General features: G+C 38.5%; 1 protein-coding gene across 2 annotated transcripts in view; it reads right to left on the bottom strand.

Moving 5' to 3' along the window:
* Positions 1–22256, bottom strand: part of ift172 (intraflagellar transport 172) — a 123318-nt gene that overhangs the window by 36441 nt on the left and 64621 nt on the right. For both annotated transcript variants that reach the window (XM_078399428.1, XM_078399429.1), the window contains exons 22-30: positions 21144–21392; positions 18988–19066; positions 17691–17811; positions 17378–17522; positions 10463–10552; positions 9586–9683; positions 7300–7435; positions 4302–4418; positions 1671–1813 (exon numbers count right to left, since the gene is read on the bottom strand). In XM_078399428.1, coding sequence (XP_078255554.1) covers positions 1671–1813; positions 4302–4418; positions 7300–7435; positions 9586–9683; positions 10463–10552; positions 17378–17522; positions 17691–17811; positions 18988–19066; positions 21144–21392 — 1178 coding nt within the window. The remainder of the gene's footprint in view (positions 1–1670; positions 1814–4301; positions 4419–7299; positions 7436–9585; positions 9684–10462; positions 10553–17377; positions 17523–17690; positions 17812–18987; positions 19067–21143; positions 21393–22256) is intronic.

The raw sequence follows: 22256 nt of genomic DNA, 5'->3' as shown, positions 1-22256 counted from the left end.
CAGTTGATTCATCAATGAAGATAAGTGAGCCTGTACATTCAGCAGCCATACATGCCCAGGCCATAACTCCCCCACCACCGTGTTTCACAGATGAGATGGTATGCTTTGGATCTTGGGCAGTTCATTCTCTCCTCCATACTTTGCTCTTGCCATCATCTGATATGTTAATCTTCGTCTCATCTGTCCACAAGACCTTTTCCCAGAACTGTGGTTGCTCTTTTAAATACTTCTTGGCAAACTGTAACCCGGCCATCCTATTTTTGCAGCTAACCAGTGGTTTGCATCTTGCAGTGGAGCCTCGGTATTTCTGTTCATGAAGTCTTCTGCAGACAGTGGTCATTAACAAATCCACACCTGATTCCTGAAGAGTGTTTCTGATCTGTCGGACAGGTGTTTGGGGGATTTTCTTTATTATAGAGAGAATTCTTCTATCAGCTGTGGAGGTCTTCCTTGGCCTACCAGTCCCTTTGCAATTAGTAAGCTCACCAGTGCTCTCTTTCTTCTTAATGATGTTCCAAACAGTTGATTTTGGTAAGCCTAAGGTTTGGCTGATGTCTCTAACAGTTTTATTCTTGTTTCTCATTCTCATAATGGCTTCTTTGACTTTCATTGGCACAACTTTGGTTCTCATGTTCATAAACAGCAATAAAACTTTCCAAAGGTGATGGAAAGACTGGAGGAAAGATTTGGGGCTGAGCGCTCTCTTATACCTGCATTAAGGAGGCATTTAAACACACCTGAGCAATTACAAATGCCTGTGAAGCCATGTGTCGCAAACATTATGATGCCCTGAAATGGGGGTGACTATGTAAAAACACTTCTGTAATTTCTACATGGTGAAACCAAAATGTATAAAAATGGCCTTTATTAAAATCTGACAATGTGCACTTTACCACATGTGATTTTTTCTGTTACAAATCTCAAATTTGGAGTACAGCGGCAAATAAATAAATGATGGCCATACATTATGGCGGGCACTGTATATGATAGCCTTGTTGTGTAACCCTTATTTGATGAATAAATAACCCCCCTTTTGGGATGGGCAAACCGAGTGAGTCAAGTTCCTCCCTGTGTCACACACCACCTTGATTTGGAAATATTTTGCTGTTCCTTGCCCTTGTCATCATGCCCAACACTGGCTATGTGTCAGAAGGAACTGTAGATGCTGGTTTACACTGAAGATAGACAAAAAATGCTGGAGTAACTCAGCGTGACAGGCAGCATCTCCGGATACAAGGAATGGGTGACGTTTCGGGTCGACCCAAAACATTACCCATTCCTTCTATCCAGAGATGTTGCTTGTCGCACTGAGCATTTTGTGACTGGCTATGTGTCTTTTGATTGGCTTTAAGCTTGCAGCTGTGACTGTTAGTCAGCAGATTTAAGTACATACTTATCAAAGCACAGAAGTAACAAAATTTAACGCCCAACAGAAATCTGTTCTCCTTCCGAAAGCTTTTATAGTGCAGAATGCTTGATGAATGCAAAAACATGTTTACCATTTATCAAAATAAATTCATTATGTTCCAATGTTCAAGAATCGACTCCCAAAAGGGGGGTTATATATTCAATCAAATAAGGGTTACCCAACAAAGGAAGGAAGGTGGGAAAAGTCATATAACTTAGCACAAATGGTAATGTGGAAGGATTTTATTTTAAGCATATCTCACCAGTTATCGGCTGCATAGTCAATTGCTGTTTCCAGAAGACCAAATTTATTCAGCAATTTAACTGCCGACTCTCCTCCTAGACTTTTAGCCCATAGGTAGGCAACCTGTTTATGAGCATTTGCACCCCCATGGGCTTTAGAGACCTGCAAGAAACACAATCAAAAATTCTTAAATCAATTATCACATTACACACATTGGATATTTTTCAATTTTCAATGATAACTTACCAAGTACAAATGGGTGCTGATGTTTTCTCAGAAAAATAATTCTCAGTCTACTTTCAGTCTACTTTGGAATTTTTCAATTTAGTACTTAGCAAAAAACAACGCAACCCAATCAGTTATCTGCTATCAATTAATGTTAATAAAAGGTTAAGTATAGGCTGGGTTGAATAATTTCCCCCAAATTGCTCTGATTTGTGCATCCCTCCTTCCCCATAATCCCTTTACTAATATCCAATTATAAATTTTTATATTTCTCCATTCTGAAATTTTTGATGCCTATCCAATTATGGCTCTATGTGAGGGTAATTGCACGGAGGCATAATAGTCACAGGGAGAAACAGAGAAAAACACAAAGGGTATGACCAAGAGGATAAAGAAATTAATGAAACCACTAAAGAAACCATTGCACCCATGTAGAATATAAAGATACTGGATAACTAATCATTAATTTGTCTTCTGTAGTGGTAAATGAATACAGAATCCTCTGGATGCTTTATAGAGAAAAGGGTCAAGAGGTAGCAAACTGGTTCAAGGATCGGGTGGAATAAAAACTGAGATACAGGGAAGAATGGAAAAAGTAAAAGACTGGATGAAAGATGGACAGATGCTAGAAGTGGGAGCCTGAGCAGAATGGAAGTCAGAATGGAGATGGGAGGAAACAATAGACAATAGACAATAGGTGCAGGAGTAGGCCATTCAGCCCTTCGCGCCAACACCGCCATTCAATGCGATCATGGCTGATCACTCTCAATCAGTACCCCGTTCCTGCCTTCTCCCCATACCCCCTCACTCCGCTATCCTTAAGAGCTCTATCCAGCTCTCTCTTGAAAGCATCCAACGAACTGGCCTCCACTGCCTTCTGAGGCAGAGAATTCCACACCTTCACCACTCTCTGACTGAAAAAGTTCTTCCTCATCTCCGTTCTAAATGGCCTACCCCTTATTCTTAAACTGTGGCCCCTAGAATACAAGAAAATGAATGAGAAACAATGGGAAAAAGGAAAAACGCAGAGCGTGAAGAAAGGAAACTGAAAAAATATTTTATAGAAAGGGATATGGTTGCAGTGGTGTGGATAAAGGGAGAACTAAAATAAGAAACAATTGGAAATATGGTGGAAGTTTGTTTAGGGGGAATTTGTAGTTACCAATTAACCTGCCAATACAAGGTGGCACAGTGGCGTAGCAGTATAATTGCCACCTAACCACGCCAGAGACCCGGGTTCGATCCTGACTACGGTTGTTGTCTGTATGGAGTTTATACATTCTCCTTGAAAACGTGTGGGTTTTTCTGGGTGCTCCAGTTTCCTCCCACATTCCAAAGACATGCAGGTTTATAGGTTAATTGGCTTTTGTAAATTGCCCCTTGTGTGTAGGATGTGAAACTGAAATAACATAGAACTAATGTATGGATGATCATTGGTTCGATGTGGCTCGATGGGCCAAAGGCCTGTATCCCTAAACTAAACTACTATATCTTTGGGATATGGAAAAAAAATGGAGCATTTGGAGGAAATCCAGTGGACATGGAAAACATGCTGTCATCACACTGACAGCATCAGAGTCCAGAAAGAACCCAGGTTGTTGTTACTATGAGATAGCAGTTTTTCTAGCTACGTCACTATGCTGCCTCTTCCTGCCTTAGAACATACAAAATTGTGAGGGAAACCTTTGGTCCATAAAGGAGACAAGTGTTATGGCAACAAGTATTAATGGAATACTTGTTAATTAATGGATCCGAGGTCAAGATCAGCCATGATCTGCTGAATGGTCAAAAAGGATTCAAGGATCATATTGATTGACGCATGCTCCTATTTTTCAAGTTTAGAGATACAGCATGGAATCTGGTCTTTCGACCCACCAAGTCCACATTAACCATTGATCACCCATTCAGGCTAATACTATGTTATCTCACTTTCTTATCAACTCCTTATACATTAGGGGCAATTTACAGAAGCCATTTAATCTACATGGGATGTGGGTGGAAACTAGAGGATGTGGGTGGAACCTGGAGGAAACCCATGCTATCACAAGAGGAACATGCAAACTCCATGCAGACAGCACCCGAGGCAAGGATTGATCCTTGGTCTCTGACGTTGTGAGGCAGCATCTCTACCAGCTGCGCCATTGTGTCGCCCTATTTCTTTTTGTTCTATTATTGATCACATTCTGGATAACAAGAAGGTATAACACTAAAATTAAAAACTCTGGGGATCTGTTTATTTTGACTGAATTATAATGGACTAACAGGTTTTACTAATATGTTTTGTAATATAAAGATATTTCAGTTTATTAGAGCCATTTGATGTTTTAAGTTTCGACATTTTTGTGTGGTCTTTGTAAACAATGGATTTCATGTCTATTACAAAATGAATGCAAGAATAAGCAAATGGACAAGCTGATTTTCTTACCCTATACGCTTCATCCCACATGTCATTAACACGGTACATATTCACAATTGCTTTCCATTCTTTCGCTTCCAAGTAATGGTACTCAGCTTCTCGAAAACGGCCTTGACTTTCCAGTTCCTATAGCAACACAATCGTATCAGAACAGGTTGCACCAATAAACCCAAATAATAGCTAGAAATATATTAACAATCCTGTGGAGTAATAGATTTTAGCTTCAAATTTCAGCTGAGAAAAATAATGGCCTAGAGTTTGCAGTGTTTTTATGACAGTTTTGCAGCAGAGCTGCCTGCATTTACCCACTTCAATGCTAGCAGATTCTGGACTTCAATGCATCCATATTAAACATGGAAGCCCTGAATTTGTCAGCAACTTCTGAATTTTCAATCTATCACTATGCATGAAGTTGCTTGAATTCCCCAGTATTTAGGCTTGTGGAATTTGCTCACAGATTCTGCAGCAGGATAGAGACGGTACAAGATCTGTAAGCCCCTTCATGTGAATGAAGATTTTGTAGTTGTGAGGAAGAAAAGTAAACTAATTTTTGATTCTATGTTTTTGTGGTAAAGTTTTAAATTATTTGTAAGACCCAGGCATGATACAATCAGCCTTGTCAGGTATGCCCAATAGGGTTTTGTCCAGCAACCTTTGTGGAATCCCATAAAGTAAATGCAAGACAAGTGAGGGTTTCATCGGCAGCAGCACTAAGGAAAATATGGACCAAGTCGTCAAAATGTTCATATCATGTTGAATCAAGATTCAGATTAGCTCTATAAATTTGTATTTATGAATATAAATTTTAAAATCAATGTCAACATAATTTCCTATCCTGTAATATTGGACAAATAAAAATATTTTTAAATGATAGACATAGTCATGGAGTTGTACATCATAGAAACAGGCCCTTAGCCTCACCGTGTCTTGGCTAAACATCATGTCTACCGATTCTAATCCCACTGGCATGCATTAATTGCACATACCTCTGTGCATTGACCTTTCAAGTACCTGGTGCTTCTTAAATGCCGTTACTGTTCCTGTCTCCACCTCCTCTGGCAGCGCATTTCAGATTCCAACTACTCTTTCTGTGAAAAATGTACCCTCCACCCCCCAGATTTAGATTTTTTATTTTTTTTAGATTTAGAGATACAGGGCGGAAACAGGCCCTTCGGCCCACCGAGTCCGCGCCGCCCAGCGATCCCCACACATTAACACTATCCTACACACACTAGGGACAATTTTTACATTTTACCCAGCCAATTAACCTACATACCTGTACGTCTTTGGAGTATGGGAGGAAACCGAAGATCTCGGAGAAAACCCACGCAGGTCACGGGGAGAACATACAAACTCCGTACAGATGGCGCCCGTAGTCAGGATCGAACCTGAGTCTCCGGCGCTGCATTCGCTGTAAGGCAGCAACTCTACCGCTGCGCCACCGTCCCGCCCTAATCTTCTTTAAACTTCCTTCCTCTCATGTTGAACCTACGCCCTCTAGTTTTTGACACCCCACCATGGGAAATAGACCCTATCTATGCTCCCGTAAGTTTATATACCTCTACCATGTCACCTCTCATTCTCATTAGTTCCAGGTAAAACAGACACAACCTACCAATCTCTCCTCATAACTCAAGCCCTCCAATCCAGGCAATTTACTTGTGAATCTTTTCTGCGACCTTTCTAGCTTACTTACAAATTTCCTGCAGTTTGGCATCCAGAATACTCCCAGTGCAGCCTAAACAACATTTTGTTCAACGTCCCAATTCCTTTATTTAATGTTTTGGTTGATGAAGGCTCGCTTGCCATACGTCTTCTTCACCATCTTGTCTATTTGTGCCACCATTTTTAGGGACCTATGTTCCTGTACCTCCAGGTCTCATGGTTCAACAAGTCCCCAATATCCTGCCGTTCATTGTATATGTCTTGCCTTGATTTAACTTCCCAAAATGTATCACTTTGCAATTGCTTAAATTAAATTCAATCTGTCATTCTCTTGCCCATTCTCTGTTCCAAGTAGACCTATATCTTGTTGTAAGCTTCTTCACTGTCCACTTTACCACCAACATTGATGACATCCACAAACTTACTAATAATGCCGCCTTCATTCTCATCCAAATCATTTGCATGAAACAAATAACAGTAGACCCAGCACCAATCTCTGGGGCACATCACTGGTCACAGATCTTCAATCTGAAAAACTACCCATAGCCAACAAGCCAATTTTGTATCCAATTAATTAGCTCACCCTGAACACCATGTGTTCTATCCTTCCAGACCAGCCCACAGCTAACATTCATGTAGATTATGTTTACCACCTAACCCTCATCAATCTTCTTGGTGATGTCTTCAAAAAAATTGAATCAAATTTGTGAGACATAATTTCTCATACACAAAGCCATGTTGACTTTCTCTCAGATGTGTAAGAAAATAACTGCAGATGCTGATACAAATCAAAGGTATTTATTCACAAAATGCTGGACTAACTCAGCAGGTCAGGCAGCATCTCAGGAGAGAAGGAATGGGTGACATTTCGGGTCGAGACCTTTCTTCAGACTGATGTTAGGAGGGCGGGACAAAGGAAGGATATAGGTGGAGACAGGAAGATAGAGGGAGAACTGGGAAGGGGGAGGGAAAGAGAGGGACAGAGGAACTATCTAAAGTTGGAGAAGTCAATGTTCATACTGCTGGGCTGCAGGCTGCCCAAGCGAAATATGAGGTGTTGTTCCTCCAATTTCCGGTGGGCCTCACTATGGCACTGGAGGAGGTTCATGACAGAAAGGTCAGACTGGGAGCGGGAGGGGGAGTTGAAGTGCTCAGCCACCCGGGGATCAGGTTGGTTAAGGCGGACTGAGCGAAGGTGTTGAGCGAAATGATCGCCGAGCCTGCGAATTAAATTCTCTCAGATGTCCTCACCTTTCCACATGCAAATAAATACAGCAATAGTATTGTACAGTCAGACAAAAAGATGCATTTTGAACAGCTACATCCACTTATTTTCCCATACCTTTGCAAGATGAAGGTGGGTGTCAGTAAGTAGATCTTTATGATATTTTGCCACCAGTCGAATCATGTCATCATACATTTTAAGCTTCTTGTACATTGTGATTGCTAAATCAGGTTCATCAACTGTAATGTATAATCTGCAGCAAAAGATTATCATAGTAAGAGTTCAAAATAAATTGATCAATTTTCTTCTATTAGGTCAGAATACAGTGGGCAAATACAAGATACAATTGCGATTAAATTACAACACCTCCTACTGCTTTTCCATGCTGTTACCTGGATCTCTTAATCCTCTCCAGCCTCCCAGTGGAATTTTATAAACTGTGTTTGGCATTGGTCTCCTCAAAACTTGACAAAGACCATGTGATATACTGAATGTGCACAGATGTTAATTTATCAGCATTTCACAAATAGTTATGAACGCATGAATTAAGGAAGTAACATATCTACTGCCCTATTTGCTAAACATCTTCACTTTTAGTATACTTAAATGGAAGACTCCCAAGCAGCAAACAAGCGAAAAACACGGAACATGAATTACCCAAAGATTAGGATTTGAGATATTCCAACCCCACATTGGGACCGAAGGTTCTACTCCATACCCAGGACTTTGACATGGAACTCAACTACACTCAAACCCACGATTGGGACTCTCTCTAACCATTCACTACTAACCATTTGACACCCAACTATTCAAAACTAGGGCTTGACATACGAGACCTCCATCTGAGACTGCAACCCCTCTAGCCAAAATAAAAAAAGATGAAAGGAACTGTAATACAATTTTCTTTCAACGCTAAATGGCACTTATTCAAACTGCATTACAGTTGCCATTGGACTGAAATAATGGACTGAAATATTTGATTACTGCAGTGCATGCAACGATCAATATTAAAGAGTTATTTTTATAAGCCATTGCGGGAATACAGAAAGTCAGCTCTACCACTGGAAACGTGGCATCATGCAAAATCTGGCTAACATTCAGTTGTAGCACTGACATTATTCCAAATTCCTAAACCTGGGAGATACCATTTTTGACTGACTCTGAGTGGATGTACTAGGGAGAGCAAGGAATTTAAGGGCAACATTTTTAAAGTTTGGTTGGAGGTACCAATTTCTTATAATGATAAGCTTAGGGACATTTACCACTTTTGAAATGGAAATGAAAATCAAAATCTGGTGAAATAAATCATGAAATATCAAAACATGACTACATTCCACTGCATCATTGCAAAAGTATTTAAAGACAATCTTTTTGGTTGCTAAAGCTGCATTGTTGTTAAAACAATGGTCTTGAGCCCATCAGATTCAGGGGTCTTAAATGCCGTAACTAGAGTTAGCTGTTAATAAACTTTTTAAAGCTTTATTTAATCATAATGTATTGAATGCCCATGGTCTGTGTTCAGATAGACTGCATGACATGTCTTTCATGATCCTGTTCCCAGGTTTCCACCATTGAGGTTTATCAACACACACTCTTTTCTTGGTCCTTTTACCAGGACCAGTATTGAGACTAATAAATGTGTATCAGTGATAGTCTGTTTGTCTTAACCATCTCTTCCCCCATCATCTTTGCAATTGATGTATATCATAGGAACATTAGGATTATTGTTTGCCTTCAGGTAAACATCAACATAGACCACTGACCAAATATCTTAGTTACATTAGGCCCAGAAACTCATTCTCCAGAGTTATCGTCTGATCTACTCAGGCATTTACACAATTTTCCTTTTGGTTAGTTGTTTGCAACAGTTCTGGCCTGAACTTCAGAGCTATTACATGTCCCTTTGCTTGTTTTCTCTCTTTTTAACTGCCATCATTAATCTATCAACTGGATAGCTATGTAAACAGATGTGTATCAGTGATAGTCTGTTGTCTTAACCATTTCTTCCCCATCATCTCTGCAATTAATTTGTTTATCTTTTTCTAATGAAGAGTTTTTGACATGAAATGTTAACCGTGTGTCTCTTTCTATAGATGCTGCCTGATCTGCTGAGTGCAGCATTTTCTGTTTTTATTCCAGAAATAAACCACTGTTTGGCATCACACTAGAAAAAAGATAGGAACTGAAGTAATGCAAAAAACAACTGGAGTTAATTGTATCTGTAATTATCTATATATTTAGCAATACCAGCACCAGCACTGAGATCAATACTGAATATTTGCAGGATATCAGAGGAACATTCGCATTATTGCTTGTGTCAAGGCAAACATTAGCATGGACAATTTGGGTCAAAAGCTTCTACCTCATCTAATAATGCCTACAGCATAGTATTCAATATGTTACCTTTCAGCTTCTTTGTATTTTCCATTCTTTTCCAATTCTTGTGCTTGATTTATATACAGAACTGAAACTTCTTCCTGCTTCATGCACTTCATAGCCAACTGTAAGTTTCAAGAAAAGTTTTGCTTTAAACATAATTAATCCGTGAGAGTTGCAGAAGTATCATTGCATCGAACACACAAGTCCAAAGCTAGGGGCACTGATAGGGTAGATAGTGGAAACATTTTCCCCATTACATAAGTGTTTAAAGTAGAGGGCTAACGGGTCTGTTTCTATGCTGAACGATTGTGTAATTATGTATATTTTGTTATAATATATGATTATGTCAGAATTGGCAATTCAAAGGTGAAATGTCTAACCGTATTAACAGCCTGATTCTGAAATTTATGCTTTTCGTAAATTTGTAGTGTCACTCAATGCTGTCATCTTTACGTTCAAGCTAAGTAGCCTGTTTGCTGGGAAACTCAGAGATAGACATTGTACATCAATTTGGTAAGTAGGACAGATATGAAAAACATATTTAAAAGCAATATTATACAGTCAAACTCCGTGCTGTGTGGACATAGCAAGTGCAGATTAGTGCTCAAAGCAATCAAAATGGAGTCCACCGAATTTTCTAGGGTCAGCTCTATCCCCAATGATCCCCATTCCAATGATAACTATCTATGAAATCAGGGGCAGATCTTGGACATCAATCTTAATCAATACAATATCGTTGAGCACAAGTTGCCTGTTTCTGTGTAAGTGCGTTGGGTTTCTCTTCCCCTTCCTACAAGACAAAATTATACTTCGACCTGTGTCCCAGGTGAATTGTGCTGCATAAACATGGAGAAATGCTTCCTAAACAGTTTCATTTTATAATCAGAATTCAGCACAGAACCTTGTGAGCCTTCTCCCAACATCCCACTTGCTTGTACATGTCAATGGCATCCTTGATTTGGTCAGCTTTAATGTACATTTTTTCTGCAGTCTAAAACATAAAAGGAAAAGCCATCAATTCAGGTTAACAGAACCATAAAAGACATAGACTTCTTCATTAATATTTGATTGCAAGATGTGTGGATTTTTCGTGAATATCTTTGGGCAATATGACATCTAATGTGTGTAGAAAGGAACTGCAGATGCTGGTATTTTCCGAAGATGGACACAAAGTGGTGGAGTAACTCAGCAGGTCAGGCGGCATCTCTCGAGGAAACGGATCGGTGACATTATTCACACTATTACAGTCTGAAGCAGGGTTCTGACCCGAAATGTCACCAAACCTTTTTCACTAGAGATGCTATCTAACCTGCTGAGTTACTCCAGCATTTTGTGTCTTTCATAGTGGTAAAGCCTGCCACAATTAATCAATCACCAAAACATATAATCATGATAAATCATGATATCGAATGGCATGCAACATAAATGTGACACATGCAAAATCACTTTGGAGCTGAATGCTCTAGTCAAAATCGTACAAATATGAACACAATACAGGAAATTGACATCTGCCTTCATTACATCGAACAAAGGGATTGGGTGAGGCAGGAGGGAGATTAATCCTGCGCCATTTCCACATACTTAAATTGCAAAGTTCACCGATTTTTCCGGAAGATTATTCATTTGCATCGCAAACACATGTTCGAAATTGCAAAGATTTAACTTGTAGCTTAAAATATTTATATGTTGATTATAGAATCAAAATGAATGAAAGAAAAGGTAAAATTGGTAAAACAAGGCCACAGAACTTCCATTTTTCGAATACAACCATATATTTCCACATAAATTTATTACAGTTTATCATTTTCTTCAAGAAAATAACAGTGTAATATATCAAAATGGTCTAGATCCAGCTGGCTACAATACTCAACACTATGATCTGTCATGAAATGCCTGTCTATTGCATTGGCAGCAACACCTCTCAGAACAAACACATGGACAAAACCAATTAATGTGGGGACATATAAATCGAAATTAAATGAAGCTCAAATTCCACCTTGATGAAACTTGGTGAAGTACAAAATCTGCCTTTCCCCCTTTGATGCTCACCTATCTTTTAAAGGGGGTAGCCAAATGAACAGCAGCAGCCTGTCTGCAACTCAAATTTCACGTTAATTAAAACATTAAATACCAAAGAAACAATACATATAATGCTAACACTTCTCTGCAATTGTAAACCTGACAAATAAGAAAAAGTATGAAAAAGCACAAACACTAAAAGTTCAATTCAAAAAGATGTTTGCATAAAATCACTTGATAGCAAATGACTTGAAAATATTTATTATAATCTTCAGATTGTATCAGTTTGAAGATGTTGCTTATCTTAACTGTGCAATCAATAGCTTCAGCCAACGATTCTATTTGTATCTGGTGAACCTGACTATAAAATTCTCTGCTTTGCTCAAACACATTCTGGGGAAGAACATGGCCTCCTGCCAAGAAAATGTATTGTTTTTGTTTTTGCTTTTTAATTATTTGTTTCCATATTTTGCTTTCTCAATGAAACAACAAAAAGCTCATCAATCATTTTTCATGAAAGCAGTGCCCATTAAAACTAAGTAAATGAAATTACAGCGTAGCATGGTGGTACTTTGTCTGTGGCACTGATGACCTACAAAGAGCTACAATGCTGAGAACTGTATTCTGCACCTTCCCCTTCGCTCTATTTATTGTACTTAATTTTAACATATATGGCATATCTGATCTGTTTGGATAGTATGCAAAACAAAGCTTTGCATGCTATCTCAGTAAGCGTGACAGTAATAAACCTAAATCATGTTGTGACCTCACAGCTCCAGAGGCCCAGCTGAAATTATGACCTTGAGTATGGCCTCAATAGAGTTTGTGATTTCCTGTATAACATTATGGGTTTCCTTCAGGTGACCTTTCTGTTCCCGTTTCTTCCCACATGCCAGCGGATAGGCTGATAGTTTACAGTAATGGGAGGAAAACTGGGTGGAGTTGATCGGAATGTGAGAGGAAATGTGGTTTAGTGGAAATGAGTGCATGATGGTCAGCACGGACATTGTGAGCTGAAGGGGCCCTTGTGCCATACAGATGCTAGAAAGAAGGTATGATTACTATAAATATTAGAAACAAGATGACCAAACTGATTTTTTTTAACTGAAACAGAGATTCATTAATAGGCATGGCATTTAAGGGGCCAACATCGACTGGTAAACCCTAATAGCCTTGGAGAAGGTGGTTGTGAGGTGCTCTTAAACCACTGCAGTCTCAGTGGCACAGATACTCCTACAGCATTGTTGGATATCCAAGATCTTGGCTGAAAGTGAGCAGTTGAGATACGAATATTGACAAATTTGCAGAAATTTTGCAACACACCCAATTTTAGAAAGTCTGGAATAAAAGTAAATGGGTTAGCAAATGAATCCAAAGTGAAATAAAGAACGAAAAACAACCTCTAAAGATGTCAAGGAGAAAAAATAAAGTATTCAGTGCGATTGATATAGGCACATGGAGAAGCAATTTAAAAGGAGGAGCAGAAGAATACAGCTGAAGGCAAAATGTCAATTAAAAATATATATTTTAGTACTTGAAGTGTAAGATAATAATCACAGATGACATAAGAACGATGGCAGATGCAAATAGACAAAACAGAATAGAGCAAATATTCTGAAAAAATGCTTCAAGTACTCACAAGGGGAAAAAATTAGCACATCGCCTACAGGTATGAACAAAGTTAGTGACCTTGATAGAACTTAATTGGAAGCCTGTATGATAAAACAGGAAGATCTAAGTTAACATGTGGGGTTAATGCGACCTACTTATAAGCAAGTTGTATTGGGTTGGAAGGAAGTAATGAGTGCAGTGCCTCAGGCTTAGTGTTGGAACCAATATTGTTTCTAGACTTACATCAAGGACCTGTATACAGAAAAGTCTTTGCAAATTTGTAGTTGGTTCCAAAAACAGGAAGGACAATGGAACAGAACTAAACCAGAGAGCTCTTGGAATCTTTGCATGTTTGACACGGTGCATCCAACAGTGAAATCAATAAAGTCAGCTAATTATTGAGAACATGGTCAAAACGATCCAGAACAAATAAAGATGTTGTCATCAAATCCTTTGGTCAAGCGTCATGAGTTCATGATGAAGGTAAGTAAGCGGCAATGCAGAGAAAACCCACAAGGCTATCTCTTACATTAAACTATTAAAACTTGAGTTTTAATACTGTACAAATTTGATGTTTTGGGCTCTGAGAAATTGCATTCAAATCAAGGTCTTAAATTGTGTACACAAATTAGAAAACAGCATGGAAAAGACACTCACAATATTACTTTCCAGACTATGTGGTATCTTTTCCTGAACATGCTAGAAAGACAAGGCCAATTTGGACTTTTAAAGAAACAATGAGATAATGCGATTTAGTTTTTAAGTACACAGAGTGGGTGGAGCAATGATGGAGGATATCACCAACTTTGCTTGGTCAGGCGGATCCTGCATTGCTACAAGGATAATGGGCCTTCATGCCAGCTGCAGTTAAAGCAACTTGGACTTTGAAAATGGTGTCAAAACCAGGCCACTTTTGTAAATGGTCTCAGTGGACTATTTCTTTACACTTTGCACTTAATCTGGGAATGTGCCTATGAATAGTGATAACTTACTGAACTGTATGCAAAAAAATCACTGTATCTCTGTACATTTAATAATAAAGCACCATAGAAATCGGAATAATTTAATTTAGCTAGTTTAAATGCTTTTTTGAATCATGATTATCTTGTAAAATTGCGCATACCACACATTATCTTAAAATAGCGGGAAACTATTCACATAGAAACATAGAAAAATAGATGCAGGAGTAGGCCATTCGGCCCTTCGAGCCAGCACCGCCATTCAATATGATCATGGCTGATCATCTAAAATCATTACCCCATTCCTGCTTTTTCCCCATCCCTCGATTCCTTTGGCCCGAAGAGCTAAATCTAACTCTCTCTTGAAAACTTCCAGTGAATTGGCCTCCACTGCCTTTTGTGGCAGAGAATTCCACAGATTCACAGCTCTGGGTGAAGAAGTTCTTCCTCCTCTCAGTCCTAAATGGCCTACCCCTTATTCTTAAACTGTGACCCCTGGTTCTTGACTCCCCTAACATCGGGAACATTTTTCCTGCATCTAGCCTGTCCAATCCTTTAAGAATTTTATATGTTTCTAAGATCCCCTCTCATCCTTACAAATTCCTGTGAATACAAGCCCAGTCGACCCATTCTTTCATCGTATGTCAGTCCCGCCATCCCGGGAATTAACCTGGTGAACCTGCGCTGCACTCCCTCAATAGCAAGAATGTCCTTCCTCAAATTAGTAGACCAAATTTGCACACCATACTCCAAGTGCAGTCTCACAAGAGGCCTGCACAACTGCATTATGACCTCCTTCCTCCTAAACTCAAATCCTCTCGCAATGAAGGCCAACATGCCATTAGCTTTCTTCACTGTCAGCTGTACCTGCATGCTTACTTTCAATGACTGATGTACAAGCACACCCAGGTCTCGTTGCACCTCCCCTTCTCTTAATCTGACACTATTCAGATAATAATCTGCCTTCCTGTTCTTGCCACTAAAGTGGATAACCTCACATTTATCCACATCATACTGCATCTACCATGCATCTGTCCACTCACCCAACCTATCCATGTTATCCAGCAGCCTCAAAGCATCCTCATCGCAGCTCTGCCACCCAGCTTTGTGTCATCCGCAAACTTGGAGATGTCACATTTAATTCCCTCATCAAAATCGTTAATATATATTGTAAATAATTGGGGTCCCAGCACCAAGCCTTGCAGCACCCCAATAGTCACTGCCTGCAATTCTGAAAAGGACCCGTTAATTCCTAATCTTTGCCTCCTGTCTGCCAACCAGTTCTCTATCCATGTCAATACCCTACCCCAATACCATGTGCTCTAACTTTGCACACTAATCTCTTGTGTGGGACTTTGTCAAAGGCTTTTTGAAAGTCCAGATACAATGTGCATGTTTTTCCTTAAATTTACAAATGTGTATGAAATGTTCACAGCTCCATTCACAGGAACTAGAGTGTTGACAGTCAATTCATGCTTTGTGCTAAGTGATACCATCCTATGTGTCTCTTTATAAATGTATACAAAAGTTAAATAACTCAAATGTAGCATAGGATATAGCTACGTTTGCGACATGCTGAGGAAAACCTGATTAAAAGTATCAAAGTAAGTCAAACAAACAAGGAACATGTTCTCCATTTAAATATTCATTAACAGATTTGATATGGCCGATGCAGGGTATCATTGAATCAGCTAGAAACATCGTTCAGTTGGTTAAAATAGTCAAGGAAAATAAAGCAAAATCCACTTAATTTCCCACTTATCCCATTTCAATAGACAATAGACAATAGGTGCAGGAGGAGGCCATTCGGCCCTTCGAGCCAGCACCGCCATTCAATGTGATCATGGCTGATCATTCTCAATCAGTACCCCGTTCCTGCCTTCTCCCCATACCCCCTGACTCCGCTATCCTTAAGAGCTCTATCTAGCTCTCTCTTGAATGCATTCAGAGAATTGGCCTCCACTGCCTCTGACTGAAAAAGTTTTTCCTCATCTCAGTTCTAAATGGCCTACCCCTTATTCTTAAACTGTGGCCCCTTGTTCTGGACTCCCCCAACATTGGGAACATGTTTCCTGCCTCTAATGTGTCCAACCCAATAATCTTATACGTTTCGATAAGATCTCCTCTCATCCTTCTAAATTCCAGTGTCTACAAGCCTAGTCGCTCCAGTCTTTCAACATATGACAGTCCCGCCATTCCAGGAATTAACCTAGTAAACCTACGCTGCACGCCCTCAATAGCAAGAATATCCTTCCTCAAATTTGGAGACCAAAACTGCACACAGTACTCCAGGTGCGGTCTCATTAGGGCCCTGTACAACTGCAGAAGGACCTCTTTGCTCCTATACTCAACTCCTCTTGTTATGAAGGCCAACATTCCATTGGCTTTCTTCACTGCCTGCTGTACCTGCATGCTTCCTTTCAGTGACTGATGCACTAGGACACCCAGATCTCGTTGTACGTCCCCTTTCCCTCATGTCCCACTTCATTTTAGTGTCTTTTGGAAAAGCATTCAATTTCTTTTTTCAATGGGTTGGCTATTTAAATCAATAGGGGAATCTGGTGCATGCTGTAAGATTTGGAATTTGTCCATATTCTGAATCAATGTGGTATATGCTCTTATTAACTTATTCCTGCAAATAAACGCAAAGGGTCTTGAGACAGACCTATCTTTAAGAAAAGAGCATTTTAAATGATTCAATTGCTCCATCTCTTTTTCAATCAATGACTTGACAATAATTAATGAGCAGTTATGCACTTGGTTGCTAGCATTCAGCGCATCCTGGACTTTGAAGACACAAATATAAAAGCAAACCTTTCCTCCTTTTCATATTTTGATATTACATTTTCTTTCTTTTCACCAGGGAAGAGTCATGCAGTGGGATTAGTTGTATGTGCAATCGGCATTGGTCAACTGGGATATATGTGTTGATAATCACCCTCTAACTTAGGGAGTGCTATGGTTCAATATGTATATTCAATATCCATATAACTGAAGAGTACAAATCAAGTTGTTTAATTGGGACATGACCATTTGACCAACATCATAAAGTTATCGTACAATGAACACAAATGAAAAATAAATCCCAGAGAAACAATAAACAAATAAAACCTTCACTAATACAGTGAAAGTGAAAGTTTGAATTAACTAGTATGAAAAATTATAAATTAAAAAATAATAATTTACAGGCTAAATGAAGAAAATTACACATATGGTGAGTTCCTGACCTCATATTCTTGAATGGAGGCATAGTGCTGAGCTATTTTATGATAATATTTGTAAGTTGTTTTGTCATCTTGAAGCTCCAGAATATGGACTGCTTTTTTCCACTGCCGAGCTCCAATACTTGCTTCAATTGCCTTTACAGAACAACTGGAAAAAAATATATTAACAAATGAAAATTTAAATATAGTTCACAAAGTAAATCAACATATAATTTAATAGGTTTCATTGCAGATACCAATTTTGACACTTGAATCATAAGGCTTATTCATTGTTACTGACTGAAGGCCTCCTTTTGGTTTATTTAGCTGAACTTACCCAGCTTCAATAAAATGATTAATTGCAGCATCCAACTGTTTCTGTTGTACAAGATAGTCTCCCCAGACTTCTTCTAATTTCACAACCTCTGATGGAAAAACAGTTCTGGACAATTCCACCGCTGAAATATAGATTAAAAAGAATACTTTGGACAAAGTAATAGCACAAACTGACCATAAAATGAACAAAATAAGAATACAAATATATTGGAAATACTCATTAAATCAGTGGAAAAAGAAACAAGGTATGATGGCTTTCCATCGGAACTTTGATGTCTATTTTAATTTTTGATCTGCAATATTTTTGTTCTTGATGAAGTGAACTAACAAGGTTCCATAAATAGTTATTTCAACCACAACAAGTACTGTACTAACTTTCAATCAGAAAAATTAAAAATCCATATATTTATGTATCTTTCATAATTAATGCTTATACAATTGCTCTAACAATTTTGGAGCCATTTTTCTCATTTTGTACTCTTTCACAAATTAATGACCATCATACAAAATATTAATTGTAGTCATATTGCTTTGGGCAGAACTTTACAATTCAGACTGCTTGCTTCCTTTTGTCATAAATCATTTTACAGTTTTGAGTTCGTACTTCAACAGCTTTCAGATACTAAGGTAACTGCAGGTTTTGAGGACAAGACTAACAGTACTGAAGAACCTAAGGGGAGTGACAAATACATGACTGAAAAGAGGGGGATAAACAGGTGAAGACAATAGATTCAGAGAATATGACAAAACTTGTATGAAAACTCTATGCAAATTGATACCCCAATGTTACCTTTATTGGTTAATATAATAGACACTAGTGCAACCTGCAAAATTAATTAATTGGCTAGATCGTACTGATCCAGGCCCACAAGAACAGTTGAGATAATCTTTCAATAGCCATACTTCTCTGGTTCCAATATGGAAGGCCTACATTAACGCCCCTGAAGTGTTCCTGACACCCATGGTGGCCTGAGGAAGGCCAAGGCTTCCAACATTATTCCGAGGAAGCTCTAACCACCCAATCATGCTTGAAAACTTTCACAACCAGCAGAGAACCACACCCAGCTACAAAGGCTCACTACTGATGCAATTACAGTGGTGATAAATAGTGACAGTAGTGATGCACTGTCATGGAATTATAGTAAAAATGAAGTAAATCATCTGAAATAATTAAACATTAGATCCAGGCCAATCTTTTGCAATATGCACTGAATCCCATTTAATTTGCCTTCCTACCTTGGACAATAATTCATTTTACATCAAAAAGTACTTATCCCTACAATGAACTCTCCACATACCTTTCCTAAAGGCACTTCCCTTCCGATAACAATCCAATGCTCTTTGGTAATTTCCAACTTTTTCATAGAGATCTCCAGCCTGGAAAGAAATTCAAGTGCAAAAATAAATCTTAGTTTACTAAACCTTTTGTGATTAATTTGTGTAATAGTATACAACAAATGTGAATAAAAATTATTTCGATAGTACACAAATCAATGAACATGTTGGTAATACCTGGATAACCTCCATATTGCTCAACACTATTGTTCCAATGCAATCTACGTACTCTTATATTTTCCACTTCCAAAAAAAAGATATTTATAATAGTCGTCCCTTAGTCCATACTCTATTTCAAGGCTATTCCTTTCTTCAGCTGAAATTAGTAACTAAACGGACAAATGTCTCCAGAGTTGTTTTCCAGCTATCGCATGTTGTCTGTGCTGAGTGACTAAATCCTGTTCAGTTTTCACTTCAAGGTAAGATTACAGTAAAACTGCAATAATCTGCTACTCTCATAACATTGGGGGTGCCAGATGAGCAGACCTTCTAGACCACCGTATTCATATTAAATACATTTTAAATTCTTTTTTTTAAATTTTACATTTTATAAGAATTTACCAATGTAAGTTTATAGGCTGATCAAGAAACATGACAGTGGTCGTTCAAAGATTGCCTGATAAATGGAATTCCAATTAGTTGAGTGGGAGCATAGGAACCAAGGCCCAATTGTGCGAATTGAGGAGCATGGGAAGAAGGGCGCTGGACATTCAGAAATAAGTAGAGGAACGAGGCCCTGGTAAGGCAGAAGGGAATGCAGGAACTGGGGGCCCAGTGAATGACAGGAAGCACAGAGATCGTGGCCCTTGTAAGTCAGAATGAAGTATGAGAATTGGGGTTTCAGAAAGATGGAAGGACAATTGGTGTGAGAAGGCGGTCAGATGCCGAATCATCACGATTTTAAAATTGACAGATACTGGATTATCAGAAATTTACTGTAGAAGAGTTTAAACACTGGGATAATTTCAATTGTAGAGAACCAGTATACAGAATCCTATTTTCTCTTTCTCTTCCTGTAACATGCCTTGATTACACAAGTATGACTGGAATTAAAAAAGCTCAGTTTGAAGACTGCCAATATACATCCACGACTATTGATTCATGACGAACAATTGCGCATTACTCCCAAGTGTAGCTTTGAGCAGGATACTGGTTTACATTACCAGCCTGGAGGTGCTGCAGAATTGTGTCATCTTTTTAGTTGTCATAGCACAATGGCACATTTCAAATATTGTTGTTGATAAAAATAAAGTGCAAGATTTTAAAGGATTTTTTCTGCTTTATATTGAACCTGAAGTGTCAATACCTTCATTAAACAATTATTTCAATTCTTCAGTATTTCTCAAAGCCAAAGTTTCAGCTGCATATATTACCCAGAAAAGAAAGTAGAGTTTAAATAGATTTGACATTGTGGCACAGAGCATTAACAAGAACAATTTTACTTTTACGACAACGTAAGAATATAATTTAAACCACAGGAGAAAACCATAATACCCTACTTTCCTCAATTTGATATGCCAGGTGAATGTTTCAGTTAGTTAAAAAGCACCAAAGGAATTTCAATTTCAGTTCCCTGTGCTTCCCTCAACACTGCCATATTCCCCTCCCAGTTCTCTGAAAACCCTATCTGACCATGATCCCCATCTCACACCAATTGCCCTATCTAAGATCCTTTGATTCAGTGCTTATAATCCTCTAAAACTGTGATCCCACAGCTGTCTTTGTTCCCACTCCCTGACCCTCATCTCGCAATGCTTTCAAATACCAAGACCCTACTCCAGTGATCCAGATTTCCCAGTATTTGCAGTTACTGCAATATATAAATGACAGAGCAAAGAAACACATTTACCGTTATATTCATAGCAAATCTAGCGTTTCTCAAATATACACACATAGTCAATCAAAATGAATATTGAGATTGTAAAGGGGATTCAACATCAAGAACTGCTGAAAGTAGTTTGCTTTGTTCAATAAGATTTTAGTAATCAAAATGTCCTCAATTTGGCTTTAAAAGATTTTAAATCTTATTTAATTATCAGCAACTGATAAGTAAAATTGATAAGTATAAAACTGATGTAAGTAAAACTGTTTAAGAAGTATTGATATTATTAATACCAACCCTTTCATAAAAATCCCCTTTAATCAGGGCAGCAGCAATTCGATTCATAACATCATTGTTTGCTAAAAGTTCATTCCGACTTAGTACTAAACGGGCAGCTTTTGCAGGGAGGCCAGCTTTCAGATAGAGATTGACAGCACCAGTGTAATCTCCTTCATTTTCCTTCACTTCTCCTGCTTTTTCATCCTGATTTGTCTCCATCAGCCATTGATAATAATTACGTCTAAGACTATCCAATTCTGGGTGATCCTGAAGGAATAAGCAGAACAGTAGTTTATACTATACAAGGTTGCTCTGCCCAATGAAGATTAAAAATGGAGATATTACATGCACTCCTATGTGTGAAAAATATCATAACCAAAACATTATCACAATCTCTTTTTATCCTTACATTAGGATGCTATGTTTTTGTTGACATGACTATAATTGTACCTCAAGATCACAATAGATTAAGATTAACCAATGCAGCAGCTAAAATTTTCATTTAAAACCTTCCAATATTTCCTAAGTTGTAACTTGTTGATACTTGCAATTGAGACAGGGAAGGCACAGTTTAAAATTTGATTCTATTATCTACATGAGGAAATATACTTTAAAGAAAAAGGTTTTGGGCCCAGATGTTACAGTCATGGAGCATAAAAACCATGGGCCCTTCAACCCAATATATCCCAATTCATCCATGCCGACTAAATTGCCCAAACGTGTTTGTCCCACTTTGCCTGGCCCATACCACTCCAAACCTTTCTTATCCATGTCCCTGTCCAGGTATCTTTTAAATACAGTAATTGATACCAATTCTACCACTTCTTCTGGCAATTCATTCAATCCACTTAACACCCTCAGATCCCTTTAAAATCTTTCCCCTAGCATCTTAAACCTGTGTCCTCTAATTCTTGACTGTGGCTATTCACTTTATCTAAGACCCTCATGATTTTATAAACCTCTGAAAGGTTACCCCTCGGCCTATACGAAAATGACAATTCATTAGCTGCTGTCAGCAATTCTGTTAGGCGCAGGCTGCACCCCAAAGCTGGAAGAGGATTGCACCCCATTGATTTTAATGGAAAAGAATAGTTGTAAGCGTTTCTGGTAATCTTGATAATTTAAAAAGAC

The sequence above is a fragment of the Rhinoraja longicauda genome, chromosome 5, assembly GCF_053455715.1.
Source record: "Rhinoraja longicauda isolate Sanriku21f chromosome 5, sRhiLon1.1, whole genome shotgun sequence".
NCBI classification, from domain to species: Eukaryota; Metazoa; Chordata; class Chondrichthyes; order Rajiformes; family Arhynchobatidae; genus Rhinoraja; species Rhinoraja longicauda.
This window is presented reverse-complemented; position numbering and strand designations above follow the sequence as displayed.